This window comes from Centruroides vittatus, unplaced genomic scaffold (assembly GCF_030686945.1).
Source record: "Centruroides vittatus isolate TY-2023 unplaced genomic scaffold, ASM3068694v2 contig_484, whole genome shotgun sequence".
Classification (NCBI taxonomy): Eukaryota; Metazoa; Arthropoda; class Arachnida; order Scorpiones; family Buthidae; genus Centruroides; species Centruroides vittatus.
This window is the reverse complement of record NW_027122274.1, coordinates 863653-884534: the sequence shown is the minus strand read 5'-3', so window position 1 is coordinate 884534 and position 20882 is coordinate 863653. Positions and strand designations below refer to the sequence as shown.

General features: G+C 30.1%; 1 protein-coding gene across 3 annotated transcripts in view; it reads left to right on the top strand.

Moving 5' to 3' along the window:
* LOC136977960 (kyphoscoliosis peptidase-like) overlaps positions 1-20882 on the top strand; it is a 91454-nt gene that overhangs the window by 53922 nt on the left and 16650 nt on the right. The window contains exons 2-6 of one of the 3 annotated variants that reach the window (XM_067273574.1): positions 12981-13238; positions 14222-15167; positions 15258-15373; positions 16380-16484; positions 16574-16731. In XM_067273574.1, the coding sequence (XP_067129675.1) occupies positions 14223-15167; positions 15258-15373; positions 16380-16484; positions 16574-16731 (1324 nt within the window). In that variant the 5' untranslated portion in view covers positions 12981-13238; position 14222. Of the gene's footprint in view, positions 1-12980; positions 13239-13980; positions 15168-15257; positions 15374-16379; positions 16485-16573; positions 16732-20882 lie in introns of those variants that run through there. The other 2 variants (XM_067273575.1, XM_067273573.1) reach the window with 2 other exon arrangements.

The window sequence follows — 20882 nt, the reverse complement described above, 5'->3', positions numbered from 1 at the left end:
GCTTCGTATATATATTCGACACAGCTAGAGACGGCCCTTGGGTTGATTCATTTTTGCGTTTTTAAGGGGTGCTACAATTGTTTACAAATGCACGTGTACTTTTGTTGACTATCCATACGCGCTTGACCCTTTTTCAAGACTAAATAAAGCTCGAGGGAGTAATATGCATTCGTAAACAATTCTATTGCCCCTTAAAGACGCAAAAATAAACCAATCCGAGGGCCAACTCTAATTGCAAGGTATCTGGTAATTTAACCCGACTTCACACGATACTTCATATTGAGCTGTAAAGTTTTACCAACGCTTTGTATCGTTGCATTTAATTTTTTGGTATTTTCTACATTTTTACTATTAATCTACTGTGGTTTGTCCGAATTATAGAAAAAGGTATGTTAAATATTTGAAATTTTACGAAAATAGAATTTTTAATGTGGAATTTCGAATTTTAAATATCCAAGTTAGAATTTCTGTTTAATAATAAATGTTACTATTAATTTCCAAAATTGAAATTAAAAATGTTTGAACTAGAGAATTATTAATATTTTAAGAACAATTTAGACTTAGAACTGGACAGTAATAAAATACAAAACCCACATATGAAAACGTTTCAACTTTGCATTATTTTCAATGCTAAAACTGTCCTTGAGGTTCGCACGTGGTTTTGTACAATAAAAGCTCGATATAACAAACGGTTGCTGATGTCGGTCTGGCCAAAAGTAAAAGAAAATTATTAAAAAAAAAAAAAAAACTCATTCCTTGTAACGGACTCCTGCTACTTCGGATTATTTTTTAGTCCTCGCAGACCATGGTTCTTACGGACTTTTTAGTCGCCGTTTCATTTAGTCAAGTCATTGTTTTACAGTCACTTCTCGAGTTACGATCACCTCGTCCGAAGTTGCGGAACCGAATCCCGTCGTAAGTCGAGAAGTGACTAGTTATTTCCCCATAGTCGTAGTTTTATTCATTTTATTTGACAAAAGTAAACGCAAAATTAATATAAAGTTTATTTTAATTATTTTTTCGGTGTAGATTTTCACCTTACATGCAGTTTTGGTTTCGTTTTCTGATCGACTTGTTTTTGGACTGCAACTTGAAAAATTTGCAAATCTATAAATTCCCACTGTCGTCCGTCTGTCTTTCCTTAAACTAGGGGCAGGAGGCCCCAATTAACTATTTACGAACTTCCGGTTCAAAACCGAAGTCACGTTATTTCAATTCAAAAATTTCCCCCGAAAGGAGTTAGATAAATGACTGGCACTACTAATTTGAGGCGGAGAACATATACCTTAAAAATTAGATTAATTAAAAATGTGATTAAAAATTGCAGCCCAGCATTGTTCAGTTTTGGTTTCATTTCGCCATGAGTGATGCGTCGTGGATTTCAATTGTTTGTAAAGCGAAGATATGGATCATAAAAGAAGACGATAAGCTTTAGATTTAATACAAAAAATAGATATATTTCGTTAGATTTAAGATGGAAAATATCACGATGAAGTTGGTAAAGAAATGTCTGGGAATAAATAGACAACTTCAGACATTTCGATAGAGAGAGAAAAATAACAGACTTTTCTTAAATATGACAGTTCTACTAAAACTAAAAAGTCTTTTACTTTGTCTGATATAATTTAGGCTGCGTAATAGGGTAACATTTTAAATTAAGAAAAGTACAGCAGTAGTAGCCGTTTTTACTATTCGTTTTTTGCTTTAATCTAACAATATTTTTTTTTATGTAGACAATTTTGATACAGGTGGTAATTAGTCTAAAGTTGAAAATCAATTTAATCAAGATCCCGTTCTAACGTGATTCTACTATATAATAATATACTGTTCGATATAACGGACGAGTCCGTAGTAATGAGTTATCGCGATAAAATGGACTTTCATTGTGATGAACCAATATCTTCAATTCCATAGTAGTTTGTTACATCGAGCTTTTACTATATTTATTAGTGCAGTATTTTATTCATTTTATTTTTTATTTTATTTTTTTTTTTATGTGCGGCCCGCGTTAATTCAGAAGTTTCAAATGTGGCCCTTACATAAAAAAAGGTTGCCGCATCCCACTTTAGCCCGTTGATTTTAATTTCGTCAAGTTTTAACCCAGCATGAACGTTTTTTCTTATTTTTCTCTTCGTATATTCTCGCCAGCTCTAACAAAATTATCGCCTTTTTTTTTTATTATTTATTCCAGAAAAGGAACTGCTTGCCATTTTAATAAGAAAAGTGGCTAAAATTCCGTAAATACTCTGAAGTAGAACGTAAAATGTCGGTAAACTCACGGAAGTAGTCAAAAACAAGCTACTGTAATTTTATTGGTTTATTATAGGGTCACGTGTTCCGAGTTGCAACGTCAACGAACAATGTGTGACCACGAGAAGACGCGCGCGACTCGCGCTTGTTGCGGTTGCAGTCGCCCGCGCGGCTGGAAATCGCATAGTGTGACCAGGGCTTAAGAGTTACATCGAATAAAACTTTATATCGTAAATAATTGGCAAATATTGTATAAATTTATGAAATCAATAAAGAAATCCAGTATTTCGTCCTATGTGGACAAATCCATAATCCTTAAAGATTATGAGTCCTTGAGATTAAGAGTCCACTCTACCACTGAGCTAACTAGGCCACAAAGAAATGATGTTGATGGTATCTACAATTAGTTATCCTCAAATACTATTTATGTAGGTCATCGTACCAATTTACTTGGTAGTAGACCTATATACGTGCAGCAACCAGTTTGCTTGCCTAATTAATTTTTAGAAAATGTTGATTCTAATTGAGTTGATATTGTCAGATACAATGTAGTAAGTGCATAATGAATATTAAATACATTTTTTTAACTAAATAAAATTGCAAGCTTATCTGTTGTGGATCAAAATCCAGAAATTATTAGATTTATTTTCTAGATACTGGCACTTTCCTACTTGAATTAAGTCAATACGTGAAGAATATTAACAGTTCAGATCACAACTTGGCTATATTTAAATATTTGTTATTTTTCTTTTTAAACAATTTCACGCGAATAATGAATTTTGGTCTATTTTAAGCTCTTTATTATTTCTTCGATCCCCTTTCATTAGAATGTTTTTCGTTTTAGCAAAATATTATACCTTATAAGAATATTGTAATTAAAAATTAAAAAGTTAAATTGCTGATTTGTTACATATAATTGTTCATATTGGAAGGACTAATAACAGAAAGTAAGGCAACACTTGGGCGATCTGCCGAGGGGGACTTTCTATGAGAAATGGCCGCTATTTAGGTGTTGGACAGTGAAGAAACCTAGAAAACTGCACATGACAGCCTATTAATGAGACGCCAATCTACTATCAGTATTCACTGATGTTATCTACTCGGCCATTGGTAGACGACTGTTTATATAATAAAATATTACATTACTATTTCAAAATTGTCGTTCATTAAGTATATATAACTGGAAGTTTAGCAAATAAATGAAACTTGATTAGGATTATTTTGGGATCAAGAAAACAATTAAGCAGAAACTAAACTTAAAATATTTACGTTGCACGTAATGTCGATAACTTTAAAATCTGTAGTTTTCACAAAATAGGACAATTTAGTCTCATCGCACAGCTTATAATCTTATATCTTCTACAGCGCAGGTCCCGTTGAACTTAATTCACTCATTAGGCTTAAGACCAACTGATACCTAAAGTTACTACTGCTACTTCATAAAAAGTGAAGAAAGCATGCTCTCTTTTTTCTTTTCTCCTCGTTCCTCATGCTCTTCTTTATACTGCTGAATTTTCTTAATTCCGAAAAAATATATTGTTAATTTTTAATGGCGTGACTTTGTCCACTATACAGAAGAATTTGCCAACGTAGGGGGTAAGACCACATCTCAAACCCCCAGAATTTGTGCTATCTTCGCACCTGCAAGTACACATTCTCGGCGCTGCTCGCAAGGAAGTCAATGAAAACAAACATTAAAACGAAAATCATATTTAAAAAATTTAGTTATTTTAGTCTACTATTGTTACGTTTATCACGAATGTCGAGGGGACATAATCAGAACGAGGAATGGAGTGTTCAGATTTCATGGTGGCTTATATTCTCCGCAGGATCCTAGCTTTTCTCACATCTGTTTAACTGTGAAAAATTCGGTGCAAATCGATTAAAGAATTTTGCATGGTATGCAAGAGTATTTAATTTTACAAATTTTCATAAGCGAGCCTTCCAGGCTCTAATACAATTTCTATGCTAATATTATGCCCCCTTTTTTACTAAAAATTAAAATCTTCAAACATTTTTATTGTCAATTTAAAACAGTTTAATGAACAGAATACCGATATTTGGACATAATATTTAATACATTACTGGTTTCAATTATATATTAGAACTTTTTAATTTGCATTTAAGGTTGACAATTTTTGAAATTTCAATAAAACCTCGATTTAAAGACTAATTCGGGCGAGGGAGTGTCTGTAAAGCCGAAAGCCAGTTACATAATAAAATAATTTTTCCAAATGCGTATCTTAAAAAGTTGACAAATTAGTTAGTTTATGTTTTTACTTATGTAGACACATTTGTGTAATTAAAATTATGTATGTATGTATGAGAAATTTAATTTCACAGAAGTTATCTATGTGTTATTCTTTACGTATTCACCGTAGTTCTGAGACTGTAATAATGTATACGGCTTAAATCGAAATAAATAAACATACGTTTTTGATTGAAAAATACACTTTAAATGAATTTAACTAAACAAATAATTAATGTTCTTAAAAAATAAAATTTAAATTTGACAAAAACACAAAAAGAATTTCCTACTCATTCCTCTTCGGATGATGATATATCCAGACATTTCCGTTGTGGAGGGAAGTTAAGAGAGGTGACTCTGGGATTTGAAAAAAATGGAGGATTTAAGGGCCCTTATATCGAGGTTTCATTGTATTATTTCTTTTGAATATTTTTTGCAAACATTTCTTTCGCAAATTACAAAATATTTCCATTTTCCTATAATAAAGATGAAAGCAGGATTTATTTGAAGAATTGTAGTTAAAGGCAGATGAAACATCATTTCCGTCTTTTTTTCTTCCGCCGCATAAGACGACAATAGAGGCAATAATGTCGTGTGAGATGGTCCATTGTTACAGAAGAAACAACTAACCATCTCACACTACATCATTGCCTCTACTGTCGGCTTATAGAGATTTTTGACTGTAGAATATCTTCTCATGTTGGGTTCGATCAATTTCTTGCACATAAATCTTTTGAGAGCAGCCGTCTTTCGTCACATCTGATTGTGTTGTGTGTGTGTGTGTGCAACACAATTAAACGTGACAAAAGGATATGTACAATATGTATGCATTGAGCGATAAAAACGTCAAGAATACTGTAAAACAATCTTAGATCAAGAGTTTTATTTGTCTTTTGCATGTACACTGCTGTATCATTTCATTCGTAGCATCAACACCTATTTGGGTTTAAATCTAAAATGTTACAATTACAGACTTTTTAATCTTCCAATTAAACAGTTACATCTTGATTCATTGTACTCATCTATTGCACTCCAATAAATTCCACTTTTGGAGTTTCTTCATCATCTAGTTGTTGTTCTTGTTGATCGTCTTCATCATCATCATCATTATATTATGCAATTCGTGCAACCAAATTTGAGTTTGTATTTGGTATTAGTGTAATGTATCATCTACACTTTCCTTCAGACTAACAGTTCGTTTGTCATTTCATCATCCATAGGATATCAGCGAAAATGATACAGTTTCAATGCTTTATACTAGGGGATTTAAAAATGCCCCGCTTAAGAAAATTTTCAATGTTTTATTTACATATTAATTACAAAATCTAATTCAATGAGATCAAAAGAACAAATACAAATAATAACTAGAGATAACAATAAAGGAATATTAAAAAGGAGAAAATGGTTTAATTTACTGTTTTTTTTTAATAATGAAAATAGACTTAAAAGGCCTGGCTTCTGCATACTAGAGTTAAAAGTGCATAGAGAATAGACGGACATTATTTTATAAACTTAGATTCTGAATGATATTCTATTTTTCGTAAAAATAATCGAATCAAATGATCATTTGTAAAACTGTTTACAGTATTATTCTTAAAATATTGTCGCTAAACATTCGGCTTGCATTTGTTACGCAAATAATATAAATGGTGAGATCACGTAACTGAAGGGCTCTAAACAATTGGAATATTAATGTTACTTTTTATGTAAATAGGACTACATATTTATATGATCGATTTAATGTCAGTCGTCATTTTTATCTAGTCTTTTTGGAAATAGTAAGATGTATTTCTGCAAATATAAATTTTACTTTGAAGCTATTTTCATTTTCTAGTGACTTCATTATTTCTAAATTCGATCCATTTTCAGTAAGTCCGAATTATCATAAATAATTTTTTCAGTCTTGTAATTATCCTTTGGCAGATGCTCGAAGTGTTTATTTTTTAAAAAAAAACAGTTTGATTGCACCAATTATTTGTGTTAAAAGAATGGAATATAGAAAATTCTGGGAATAAAAATGTAACTGCATCGGAGAAAAGGCATAAAAAATTCAATATGTAAAAAAAGTAGCGTTCTAATAGAAGAAGAAAGGAGGGAAATGTAAAATAAAGTGAGGAAAGTACAGAAACGACACAAAAAAGTCCAATAAGGAAGAAACAACAGAATGCTACTGTTCCATTTTCACTTTTCAGTCTGTTATATATATATATAACAGAGGTAACGTATGACAATCGGTCAAAAATGACTCCCACAAGATTTTTACATTTTTTGGACTCAGGGGACCATGAAACGTCGAGAAATGCAAAATATTGAGGTTTTTTCTGTATGTATGTTTCTGTGTGGGAGTACGATTTTGTTCACTCGTTTGAAACTTATGCCTTGTACTTTTTGTCGAAAATTTATAATGTTTTAAAGGGAGGTTTGTGTATTAGGAGCATATTAAATTTTGGTGGTTAAAGGCCAGAGGTGAGGAGATAGTGGATGATCACGTGTCATATCTCGAGAAGAGTCGGACCTAATGAAGATTTTACAAGTTTTTTTTTTATTTTAAATGTATAAAACTCGTTTTTACCCTTAAATTAAGCTTTTGCCATTTTATAATAATTAATAATATAAAAAGTTTTGTAAACATATTTCATAACAGATGTCGCCACATACAATTTTAACTTTGTGCTAAAGTATTTTCGTGTTTCTTAAATAAAAATATTTTTCTGTAATAACGAATTCCTCAGAAATATCAAAAATGGGAAAATTGAGACAAACGTCAATTTCGAATGAAAAGGTAAAAAATTGAAAATCACTTTTTTTCTTCGTACAGATTTTTATTTTACCAAAAAATAAATGTATTTGTTTCGAAAATTTTCTTCAAACAACTCACCCTCGCACTCTCAATATTAACGTTTTCATGCTTCTTTGTAACTTTTGATAGAACAAACCAATTGATTTTTAACTATTTCAATAGATATATATTAATAAAATACAGTAGTTTTAAGAAATTGATATATTCCCAACCACAAACTTTAGGATCCGAGGTAAAAATAAAAAATATAAAAAGCAATTTTTTAATGAAATTCTTTGAGACAAATGTTTTTGTGTTATTAATCATAATGTTCATGGAAATTAGACCGAAAGATCGTTATATGTTGAAGAGATGCGGAATATAATACTTTTACAATAGTTAAATGACTGTTTTATGAGTAATTATTCGTATTAATAATTTTATGTGAATATGAAGACTGAAAGATAATAGTAATAAATAAATTAAAGAATGACAGGAAAGTCCAGCATTTTACTTTTCTGGCTGTTATATATAACAGAGGGAAAGTATGGCGATCGGTCACTCAGATTTTAACATTTTTGGACTCAGGGGATCTTGAAACGCGGAGAAATGCAAAATAATTTGGGGGTAATTTCCGTGTGTATGGATGTTTGTGTGAGAAGTACGTACGATTTTGTTCACCCTGTTTGAAGCTTAATAAACTTGGTGACTAAAGATGGTAGGGAAATAAAGGGGGATCGTGTGTGTATCTCCAGTAAGGTCGGGCTTAATGGCGATTTTACTCGTTATTGGCATTTACAATTTTTTATAAAAACCCAACCCAATTCTCAAAATTAAGCTTTTCGTATTTTATGATAGTTAAAAATATAAAGTTTTTTTATACAAAATATCATAACAGGTGACACCACCAAATGTTGCCGGGAAAGTTAGGCAACTCGTTGCTAAATTTTTTATATGAGTTATGAAGTTAAGCCCTTAAAAAACAAAAATATCGCAATGATGAAAAGACAACTAGAAAACCTTACAGAATTTAAAAATTCACAATATTATATGTTTTTTTTTTCCTGTATTATTTATTATTGATCATAGATTTTTACTTAAAATAAACATCAAACCAAAATATCAGGTAATGAATCTAAAACAAAATAATAATAATAAAGTTGGCGCTTTGATATTTTAATTTTATAATGAAAATTGATTATAAACTTTCTATTTTAATAGGGGAAAAAAGTGAAATCTACTCCGTACGCGGCGCTAGTATCGACGAGGTTGTAAACAGACTAAGCGATACGTTGTCGGTTCTAAAGTACGATTTGTTAATTCTTTAAACGAAAATCCAATAATTATTTTAAGACTGGGTAATGGCTGATAGAGGTTTTAACATTCAGGAATAACTAATTACTAAAGAAGTTGTGGTAAATATACCCACTTTTATGAGAGGAAAAGCACAGCTGAGCAGCAGTTTGTCATCTCGAGACAGAAAAACATCTAGTAAAAGAATACATATTGAACGTATTATAGGAATGGCTCGTACTCACGTACTGTACATATAAAATTTTGAGGCAACACATGCATCCGGCAGTAACGAAACTTGGCAGTGAAATTATATTTATATGTTTTATGTTATGCAATTTTAGACCATGCATTGTTGGCAGAGATTCTTAATTTGTTTCACTGTTAGTCTAGCTCTCTATTAATACCGTATATAATTTTTTTTTCCATTCTAGACCCTAGCCTAATTTAAGTTTTCCATCTATAGTATTTTTAAATTTTTGTCTGTTTATAAATTCTAAGATTAAGAATGTATACTATCATACACAGTAAGGTCTTCATTGTGGAACTTCAATTCAAAGTAATATAGTGGTTTTAAAATTTGTACTATAGTTGAATAAATACTTGTAAGCTAATAAAAGAATTTTAATCTTTAAAACAAAATCTCTTTTTATTATTTAAAAAAATTCACACTATACACCATCTAGAAAAATTTTACATAAACTCAAATTGTAAAATAACAATTAGCTCAATTATTTTATAAACTTAATGTTTATAAAACATTTTTTTTTAAAAAAGAACTGGCTTAATATGCTCATGGAAAAACATAATTAGTGTTTCAATCATGTCTGCAATGAATTTATTATCTCTTGGAATGATACAAACTTTGAAGTCACTTTTTGTGTAAATAAACAGATGAGCAACTTGTCTATTTGTCACTGCTAATTGTCCTTGGATTTGATGAAAATAATCATGATTCCGTTTTAAAGTAATTTTGTCATCAGTACATTCCAAATATGGTATCTTTAGCACATTCACAGGAAGTTTAAAATTGGAGTAAGGACATTTAACTTCTAATATTTTATCATCATCCACTAGCCCATCTGGACTTGCAGCTAAGAATGGGTATTTTGAATGAAGAAACATGCCACATTCTTTCACAGGAGTATTTACAAAAGAATATGTTTCAATTGCTTCTTTTTCATACCTTAAGCCGTGAGAAATTGCCTTACTTTTTATTGGCCTACTTGACAGTAATGAGCCACACAATTTTACTCTGTCTGTTGATTTTAATTTACAAACTTTTCCAAAGTTTGAAGATGTCAAATGCAACAAATGTTCCTTCTTCCAAACTGCACTTTTTCATTGTAATCTGGTCTCTTTTTCCAAATGTTTTATGTACTCCCTACTTGCTTCAGTTACATGTAAAGCACTTAAAAAACATTTCAGACATTGTGCTTTTGCAATAATCATGATCTGATTCTAAAGCCCTCATGTTTGCTGGTTGCCTTAATTGCAATATCGGTATTGCACAACCACTTTGCATGTTCATTGCCAAATTAATAACAAAGTTTGTATAATCAGGGATTGTACTGCCAGATGGTCTGGGGTCAAATTTTATGTCTTCCAATAATTTTCTTTTCATTCCTCTCTTCTTAAATAAATGAAATGGAAGCTCACTAGCCTTAACTGGGGAACCTTTATGTTGGCGGGTAGGCTGATGGAATGTTTGCAGAACCTGTGTGCATGTTTTGTGACACTTATATGTGCCTGTTCTTCCATATTCTTCTATTGCCAATAGTGTTACACATACATGTTTGCAATACGCTTTAGGCCCTTTACCTGCTGTACATTCACATATTACATTTTCTATAACCCCATCATCTGTAATTACTAAATCTGTGTAAATCTGTTCCCCTTGATTAATTCAGATTTTACATTACCTTTAAAATATAAAAAAATGTTTCTCTTTTGTTCCTCTTATTATTAATAAGAATTCATTAAAATACATCTGCACAGCAGACAGTGGCATTCTTTGATCTGACATCTCCATGTAGGCATCAATTGTCTCTATAGTCAAAACTGGTATTTGTAAACTTGGAGAGAGATCCTTATATTCAGATGAATCAGGAAGTTTGAGTTCAGGAGAGCTATCACAGGATATAGAAAAATTATGAGTTTCCTGATTCCTCTCATATGCCAGTAACCTGAAAATTATTGTAAACAAGTTTAATAACTAGTTAAGATATGATCACCAATATTTTATTTAGTTTTTTCTGTCTCATTGACAGGAAAGGCAAAAATTATTATTATATATTATATTCTTACCTTAATATATTACATATAATATAAAAATAAACAGTATAAGGTAACTGAACAGTATTGACAAGCACCTAAATATGGCATATATATAGTGTATGCCAGATTTAGTAAAAGAAAATGGGCAAAAATTCACTTGTACAAAAAGTTTATTGGTGAAGAAATTAGTCTTATTGCATTAAATTATTGAAACAAGATGACTTGTGACCAATAAAAAAGACATTTTGATTATATTTATTTTAAATACTCCAAATATTGTTTTCTCTTGGTAAAAGATTAAGATATATATCTCTTATATTGTCTTAGAACTTCATAGAAAGTAGTTTTGTTTGTATTGATTGTTGTTCTAAATTACAGTGATAACCTATTGGTACAGTTAACATTTCAGATACTGATATAAATTGGTTATAATATATCAGGCTCAGTACATGACCATATTCCAAAGGAAAAAAAATTTATTTTAATTAAAGTTTTGACCTTATGTATTGGTTAGACAAATGTGAAAGGAATCAATGAGAACTTTACTGATCTTTAAATGTTTTTATAGACGAAAAATGTGCATTTTGTGAAATCTTATTCTTAAAACTTTCATCTACTGGTAAGTTACCTTATCATGTAATAGTTATAATGACTTGAAATTATAAATGTAATAATTAACGATAAAAATATAGATGTAGATTATTTTAACTTACCTTTCTATTAAATCGGCTTTTCTACCAGCTAACTTGGCATTGTACTTTTTTAATTCTTCCTTTAATTGTACCGTTGTTAACCTTCCTAAAAAATATTTTCGTTCTTCCTTTATTATAAAGTAAGCTATCCTTCGAACGGAACAGCTTGTTTACAACCGTATCGATATGCGCGACACCTATGTCACGTGATCACTTTTTTCCCCTATTATTCAAAATTTCAGAATTCAAAAATTAAACAAACAAACAAAAAACAATTGTTTAATTCTTCTCTCTATAATTTTAAAATAAATTTTTGTTGACAGTTATCTCTTATTGGAATTCGATAAATTGTAACTAATAGTTATGAAAAAGATATAAAAAATCAAATTGCATCGAGTAATGTTAAATTTTCAATTAAATCTTATCATCCTTATCGAATTTAAAAATATACACGGTGTAGGTCTATATCGCTTTAGCATTCTACATGTTTAGTTTCATACAAACTTTATCGAAATTTAAATAGAATAAAGAACGATTTAAAAGAAAATTTTATTACGGGTTTTTAATTCATGTCTGAACTTAGTACATGTAATTGATTGATAGTATAAGGCAACTCAACAGATGGGTGATCAGCCAAGGGAGAGTCTCTCCCAGGTAATATTTTGTGTGAAATTAGTTCTTATTAAGACGTTAAACGCGTGAAGAAAACCCAGCAAACTTTACGACGCCAGCCCGTTAATGAGGCGCGAACCTACGACCAACCAGTGTTCCTTGGTTTTATCCTGTGTTACATGGCTGAGGTACTTAAGGCATCAGACTGCTCTTCTGGAGAACCAGGGAAGTCGAAAAGCCACAATAATTTTTCATCAGTAGAGCCCCATTCCTCATCACCTGGCTGCCCCCCACTGGTATGTCTGAGTCCAAGTTGAAAATGGAAAAAACGTCCACTTAGTCCCAAAAGGATAGTTTTAAAAAAATGTATAGTATATTTTATGTTTTTCTCACGATTAATTTATATGTTAAGTGATATAAATATTTTTTTAATCATATTTAATTTAGCAGATGTGTTTTTACACTACATGTTTCATTTGTAGTGCTTTTTTATGACCTCTTTTTATCTCATTTTTTTCATTGCTTACTTAATTTTTGCCAAGCATATTTTATTGGTGTAATTAATAATTGAATACGTTTCGTCTCAGTTTTATGTCTTCTTAACAATCTGACAAATATTATTAAATCTAATCCAAAGTGTTTACATTCGAACAGAGTATAACCGCATAAAATCATACTAAATACGTCTTTTTACTTCATTACGGTTACCATAAGCTTAATGAAAATTTTTATTGCTGTTATATGTTAAAAATTTGCCCTCATAATTTCTGTTTTAAAAATTAAAAATACATTTAATATGTTGTTATAACGTATTTTTTTAATCACGCAGGCACTACACGATGATCAACCTACTACTACTACTACTATTACTTCTACTACAAGGCACTACTACTGCTACTACGAGTATTATTATTGATGTCTTTTTGCTGCCAAACTGAAAGTATCCTTAAAAATAGATCAGAATAATTTCTCATACTAAACTAATGAATTAATTTATTTAAAAAAAAAACCCTTAAAATCCTATCTTAAAAAGCCCAGAACATTAATGTAGGTCTATATGCAGAGAACATTCTTTAAAATTATTCAGGTTTGTGTTTCCAGTTCTACTTTATATAAGTTGATTATGAAATACATTTTAACATAAGGATGAAGCTTAAATAAAGGAGATAGTTACTAAATTTAAACTTTTATTCCTTTAATGTTGAATTACATTTAAAATAATCAATTTTGCTATTACATCGACTCACAAACTTGATTTAACTTCAACGACTGTTCAGCTGTACATGTATTAGTGTTTGATGGTTGCTTGGTGACCAACAAATAGTTTCGACCCTTGATCAATTCTTTATTTTAAAAAGATAGAATCCGGAAAAAAATTGGTTTATATCTCCATATATCTCATCTGACATATTATAAGTCATTTTACTAATATTTTTGAAAATTATTCATTATTTTCATAAATTTCGAGGGTCAACAATCGGTTAAATTGAAAAATATTCAATTAAATAATTATTAATAAATTAGAAAGAGGGGGAAATAAAAACTACTAACATTTGCACTGAATATTTAGTAAAATTAACATTAAATTTATAAAATAAAGACTTTATTTTTAAACTTTGACTTGAAAAGTTTAGAATTGTTCTAAATAAATTTTATAGATATTTTTAAAAATATTTCTATAGCTTAATTCATATCTATAATTATGCAGCAAATTACATTTAGTCAGTTACACATACTTCGTTGTTTAAAATGCATTTAGTCAATATTATATTAAATATATGATATAGAAAATGCATTAAAATTGATATAGGGGAAAACCCGGTTATAAAAACAATAGTGGTAAAAATTTATGGGAATTATAGGGCGTTGGTGAGTCTTAGAAACGAGGCTGACTATATTTTGATTGGTAACTTATCCAGGCGATTACACAGTGGACTGTAATGATCGTGTAGAGTAACAGAATGTAGGTGGCTGGCCGAGTGCCAAACTGTGAATGAACCTCTATTATAAACAACTTTACATTTCTGGTGTTCATTATGCTCCTGGATTAATTATTATTTCTACTTTCAGGATGGGTTGCGGTTCAAGTAGAAATTCTCGTCTAATATCTCCTTTTAGTAAAGCAGTTATAACACCAAATTTAACATGGACAAACACGGGTGTAATATCACTTACGAGGAAGAAAGTGGCGGAAAAGAGTGTACAAGTGGGTGATATCCTTGGTAGAAAGGAAGTATCAGCCCAAACGGATAATTTTCGCTTTCCGATGGATGAATTAGAAATGCTTCTCGAAGAAGATTCTGATCAACCAGAAAATACTGATGTGGAAACACAGACATGGAACCAACAGTCTTCCACAAGGGATAATGTTAAAAGTGTGTTAATGCAGACAGAAATATCGCCTTCTCAGAAGAAGTTCGCTTATTTCAATGTGCTTAAAAACAACACGGTTCAATTAGTTACCATCGATATAGGTATACAAGCAGTTCCTTTAACGTTAGACCGATGTACTCAGACTTACAGACTTATAAAAAAGCCGAAAACTAGTTCAGGAAAAGAAAGATCGGTCGACCCGTTAGTAAAGAAAATTGCTGAGGCGAACAGGCATAAAGGTCTGGCTATGGCGGATTTTGAATCTCAAACGGACCCCGTAACCAAAGCTTTAGCTGCCAATGCCGCAGGAAATGAGAATCTTCTAGTTATGGAAGCCGATCCTCCTATAGCTCACATACAGAAAGAATTATTTTCCACGACCTCGAAACCAAATCAGACAGCGATACATGAAAGTATCGCTCGGCTGTTGGAAGATGTCGAAGATAGTTTGAGGTACGATTCTGATTATGACGGACGTTTTGCCTACGCTGATATACTTAAGTGCGATGCTGGTGTTCAGACTGTTAACGATCCTATTACTGATGAAGCACCCGAATATGCTGCTCGTCCTCCACCTTGCAGGAAGAGAGAGATGATACCCAACATGGGTGCATTCAAAGAAATCGATAGGCATGCGTTAGAGGTATATATATATATATATATATATATTTTTTTTTTAAATTTATTTCATAACTAATACTGTACCATAAACATATAATTTGTTAATTTTAAGGCTCCTGAATCGACTAAATCATCAGTGAGAAATCTAGTTAATTATTTAAGTGCTTCGGCTAAAAATGATTTACAAAAAGTCAGAGTATTCTTCCGATGGATTACTAATAATATTTCGTAAGTATACCTTTCCATATCACTTTTCAATATAATAATAAGTCTATAATGTCAACTCGGTTTGACCTTTATTATTATTATTATTATTATTACGTTACACTATCCGAATCACACGTAGCCGTGGTCTATAAAATCACTTTTAAAATACAAAACGAGCATTTGGTATACTTTTTTTTTATTAAACGATCTCCAAATTAGTTATGCACGAATTTATTGCGTGACACTTATAACAGTCTCACCATTTATTTAGTACAGCCAACAAGTGCATATTTCGCAATTATTTTTTTTCTAATTTTCTTCCATATAATTTCAACGTTTGGTTTTACTTTAGTAAAAACATAGTTTAAACCTTCTTTTAAAAATTATTTTGTTCATTTGATAATGTAAATCGGTACTATCACAGTATAAGATAAATATTACAAATTTTAAAGTTAAATATTTTTGTAAAAATCGTATAAATTGATTTAGTTGGTTGGTTTGGTGGATATGACAATGCAACACATGGGCAATTTGCCAAGGAGGGATCCTCCCTGTAGGATCGTCCAGAGTATGTATGGGGCCTTGGGATAGAGTAGGCCCCTTTTTTTGCGAAAGATAAAATATATAGAATGTTTTTTTCATTAATAAAAAAAAGCGTTTTAAAGTGCAAACTCATGACCAACCAATGTTCAATGATGAAATTGATTAGTATTCTATTAAAAATTTGATAAATTCAAAATATTTTTTCACAGTAGAAGAGCTGCAAATAAAATAAAAATATAAAAACAATTTATCTATTTTTATGGATAGATGATAAACACAACTTTCTAGACTTTGTTTATCGATAAAAATTACATTTTACTCTAACTTAATCAATAAAGTTACGCACGTAAGTTTTCATGTAATCGGTTAACCACTAAAGAGAACAATTTTCGATTCTGTATTTTCTTTTTCATTGATAGAACAGTTTTAATATTTATAGAAATATTTCATTACTATATTATTTAATCTTATAATATTCTTTCAGCTACGATTGGCGTTACATGGAAGTAAGGTTATCAGCTGAGGAAGTACTTCAAAGAGGAGAAGGTGTTTGTAAAGATTATTGCAAATTATTTAGCGAAATGTGTAGGTAAGTGAAATAAAAATATTTAATCTATTTATAAATTTTCATATTCATAAATCAAAATATATGTCATGTATATTATATTGTTTTCACAGAATAGCGGGAATACGTGTAAAAACACTTAATGGTTTTGCCAAAGGTTATGATTACAGGCCAGGTGAACAATTTCTTCCAGGAGAAGCTGTGACACATGCTTGGAATGCAATTTACATTTTTGGTTCTTGGAGACTGATAGACACTACATGGGGCACAGGTATTTTTTTTTTTATAAAATTTTTCTTTAAATTGTGCGATAAACTGAAACTGTTTCACAGTTTATATGGTAAGTCCAGAAGATATTATCTTTTTTTAGTAAACTATATTTTAAAAGCAGATAGAACAAAAGATGAATGATGTAAATGATTTTTTTATTAAAATGCAATAATTATTTTACTGATAATTCGAGATTAGATGAATTATCCATGTTAGGGATGGAATTAGACTTGCTCTGGACGTAAGCTGTAATATATAACAATTCTTTTTTCCTTTCCTCAAAAATAATACTGTACATGTAAGAGTGGGAAAGCCTATATAATACACTCATAACGCGAGACCATAAGTTTCAGCTGGTTTAGCCCTGATCCTTGTAACAAGATTCTTAAAACAGACATATTACTCTAATTATACTTAAAAATATATTATTATATTTACATGCCTAAATAAATTACAATCGAAAAATGCAAAATGTTTTCCAGTCTCACGTATAGCTCTTGTATTATTCTTATTCACATATGTATATATATGCATGATTATTATCGAGAAACTGCACTTTAGTATCAACTTACAGAACGCGATAATCATAAAAATTAAAGTTTTTTCATTACTTTACTTCAAGATCTTTTGTTAAAAATTCACTAATCAGTCTGTTATAGTCTAGATTAGGGTTTCTCATTTCCCGGTCTTTTGCTTGTCCCGGGATTCCGGGATAAAAGTGAACTGTTTCCCGGGATCCCGGGAAATCCTGGGACAAAATTAATTATTTTTAACATATACAAATTATTATGAAATCAAATGATATAATTATTTTTCGTCTTTTAAAGTAATTTAATACGTTCCGCAACCTCCAAAGTCATATTAATAACGCTGTGTAAGATATAATATATTAAAAATTTCCTTTGAACTACTAGAAATTTTCACAAATAGAAAAAATTTATTAGAGCTTTTTGGAAACTGCATGCAACAACAACAACAAAATGCTTTGAATTGAGTTTTAAAAAAATGAACTTAGATCAAACTTCTAATTTAGAAGGCAATTTTCGTTATTTAAATAAAATATAATACAAAATATTGTAAATTTTTATAAGATTTTAAAAAGCAAAGATGGTCAATACTCCGATCACTCAATCTGATTCTTATTTTAGTAATGAAAAGTCTTGCTACCGAGAATGCCTTTTTCGATTCAATTGATGTGATTGGAATCGTGTTTAATGCATTTAAGAGAAGACAAATATTATGTGTTTTTCACCAGTATCCTGAAAGATTTCTAGTTCGTTTTTGAGATTGTAGTACTTCTTTTGTTCTCTAGTATTCTTCATTTGTCTACCTCGACTGCTTTAATAGAAACATCATAGCCCAATAATTCGGCAGTTCGTTTGTTTTTAATAATCAGGTTATGAAGAAAAACTTCATACTTGCAGACTTCGTACTCGTTTGTATCCTTGCCCAATTTGCACAACTTGGCGTTACGCAGTTATTGAAGTTACTAAGCATGGTTAAAAATTAAGACAACATAAGCACAATTATTACAGATATTACAGGTAAATAATTTTGAGTGTCCTGCCACACATAAGCTACGTATTGATTATTGACCATTTGTGACGTGCCATAACGAGTAAAAATTTAAAAAACTAATAAGTAGGTTTAAAATTAATAAATACAAATGTATTCTGACAGTTTATGAGTTAATTATACTTTCTATTTGCAAAATTTTCCCAACCTTAACACAAAATAAGAAAAAAGTGAATTTTTAAGAAATTTGCGGGATTTCCCGGGATATTTCCCGGGTTAAAAAAATAACCGGGATCCCGTTTGAGAAACCCTAGTCTAGATATTTTCAATTATTGATATGGCTTTCAATTTAATACTGTATATCAATAAACAGTAAAGCAATAAAACTATCAAATTCATTCGGACTTAATTTATGCACACGCAGTATATATAGTATTTAGTTCAATTTCAATACAATATTTCCTAAAATATTGTATTGAAATTAGGAAATGCTTAGATTACAAGTATTGCCATAATGACAATTTCTTTAATGATGAAGTACTTTATTACAAAGTATCCTACGTTTTGACATTTTATGAGTCCAAAACATATAAAAAATATCCTTATAAAATTCTATATTCTTAAATGCAGACACACACACACACACACACACATATATATATATATATATATATAGTTTGTGTGTGTACATATATATACAGAAATTCCGACATACTCTTGCGCACGGAGTCTATTTTACTTCATATCTTACGGAGAAAATATTTTGAAACTTGACAGGAATACTCCTATATATGGGGCATTGATGCTATTACATTTTGCAGATTATAAGTCAAGGGAAAATAGATAGGATAATGTGTCAAATCGGAAGTGGGACCAGACTTTAAAAATTTGTAAATGCCAATAACGAGTAAAGTTTCATTAAATACTCCTATCCACAAAAGTAAAGCTTTTTTTACTTTTTGGGGTAGATTGATCATTAATTGCATCTGATATATTACTTTAAAAAAGTCTGATAGATTACAGAAGTGATATTTTATATTTAATACTGTATTTCCTACCTAAACATTATCTTTTTTTAAAAAAAAAATTTATAATAGTGGAAGAAAATTTTTTGACTTTTTAATTTTAATAATGGTTACGATAGAGATGTTACTGAACGGTTACATAAACAGTAAAGCAGTGCCAAAACAAGCTGGTACGTATAAGAGCATGCTCTTATAACTTTTTTAAAATTTTGTTTGAAATTCCAATAATTTTGAATAATTTTCATTAAGTTTGTGCAACATATCTAAATGTACCTAGAAGTTTTTGATCTGAAATCTCATTAAGATTTTCATGTGAAAAAATGCAGACAGACAATTAGAAAGAGTATTTGAAAGTTAGTTTGAGCAATACGCATTTAAATAAGATCGATGAAGAACAGTAACAGTTTTAGCATAGCAAAAAACACATTAAACAGATTACTCATGATGCAATCACTTAACAAATAAGGAGAACAATGATCACGTTTGTGTAATAAATCTCTGACATTTATAACAAAAAGGTAAAAAATTAACGGCTTCATTATACATATTTATGTCTCATATCTCAAACAACTCCGATAAACGTGCAGTGAAGCATATTAATTACAAGTAATCTTAACAGATTTCCAATTATCGAGTGCTTTACATTAATTCATTAAATTCTTTCGCGAATTAATTATTTGTTAAATATAATCATAAGGTGTGTGTTCATTCATACCCCCGTACAATTGTTGAATTGTATAAATTATGTATACATATATAATAATAGTATACCTATATATACAATTCATAATAACAATATACATGATTTTTATTGAAAAATTTAAAAATGACAATTACTTTAATTTTTCTGTTAAAGCTGTAATATGACTATACAACATCCTGTACAATGTTGTAAACTTGTAATTTACATTAATTACTACCAATACTGAATTAGTTCAGGTTGTTGGCATTCTTCATTTAATTTTCCCGAGAGACGTGCGCTTCAAAAAAATATTCCACTTCTCAGAAATTGACTGTATATTTTATAAGATGCATGCTCCTGTATCAATTTATCTGTTATGGTGATTTTTCAATGCCTAAATGAGTATAATTTTTCTAGAGCACACATCATTGAAATGTCTACAGGTGTCCTGTACACGATCCTCTTATTGCACATTCTCATTTTACACGGTAAATTCGGAAACCACCTTCGAGGATTTTATGTATCTTATACAGTTATCGTTTAGAGCAATAAAAAAAGTTATACACAAATTATTAAACATGATGTTTTTAAATTTTAAAATCTTACTTTTCACATTAATTATTCCTTTCAGTTCTCTTATATCTAAAAGGAACCAAATGACAAAAATTTATTCATTTCTCCTAAGTTTTACTGAATTGTATCTATTATTGATCGATTTAATTAAAATTTACAACATTTATCAATAACTTGATAAAAATTTAAATAATTTAATTTGTTAATTAATTTATTATTAAATACATTTAAACTTAATATGTAAACAAGTAGCCTATAGTATAACCTATGTAAACCATCTTTTCCCATTTACGCACGTTTCTGCTTTAGATAGGTTTTATATTGTTTTTACAATTATAAATGATATTAAATTTATAT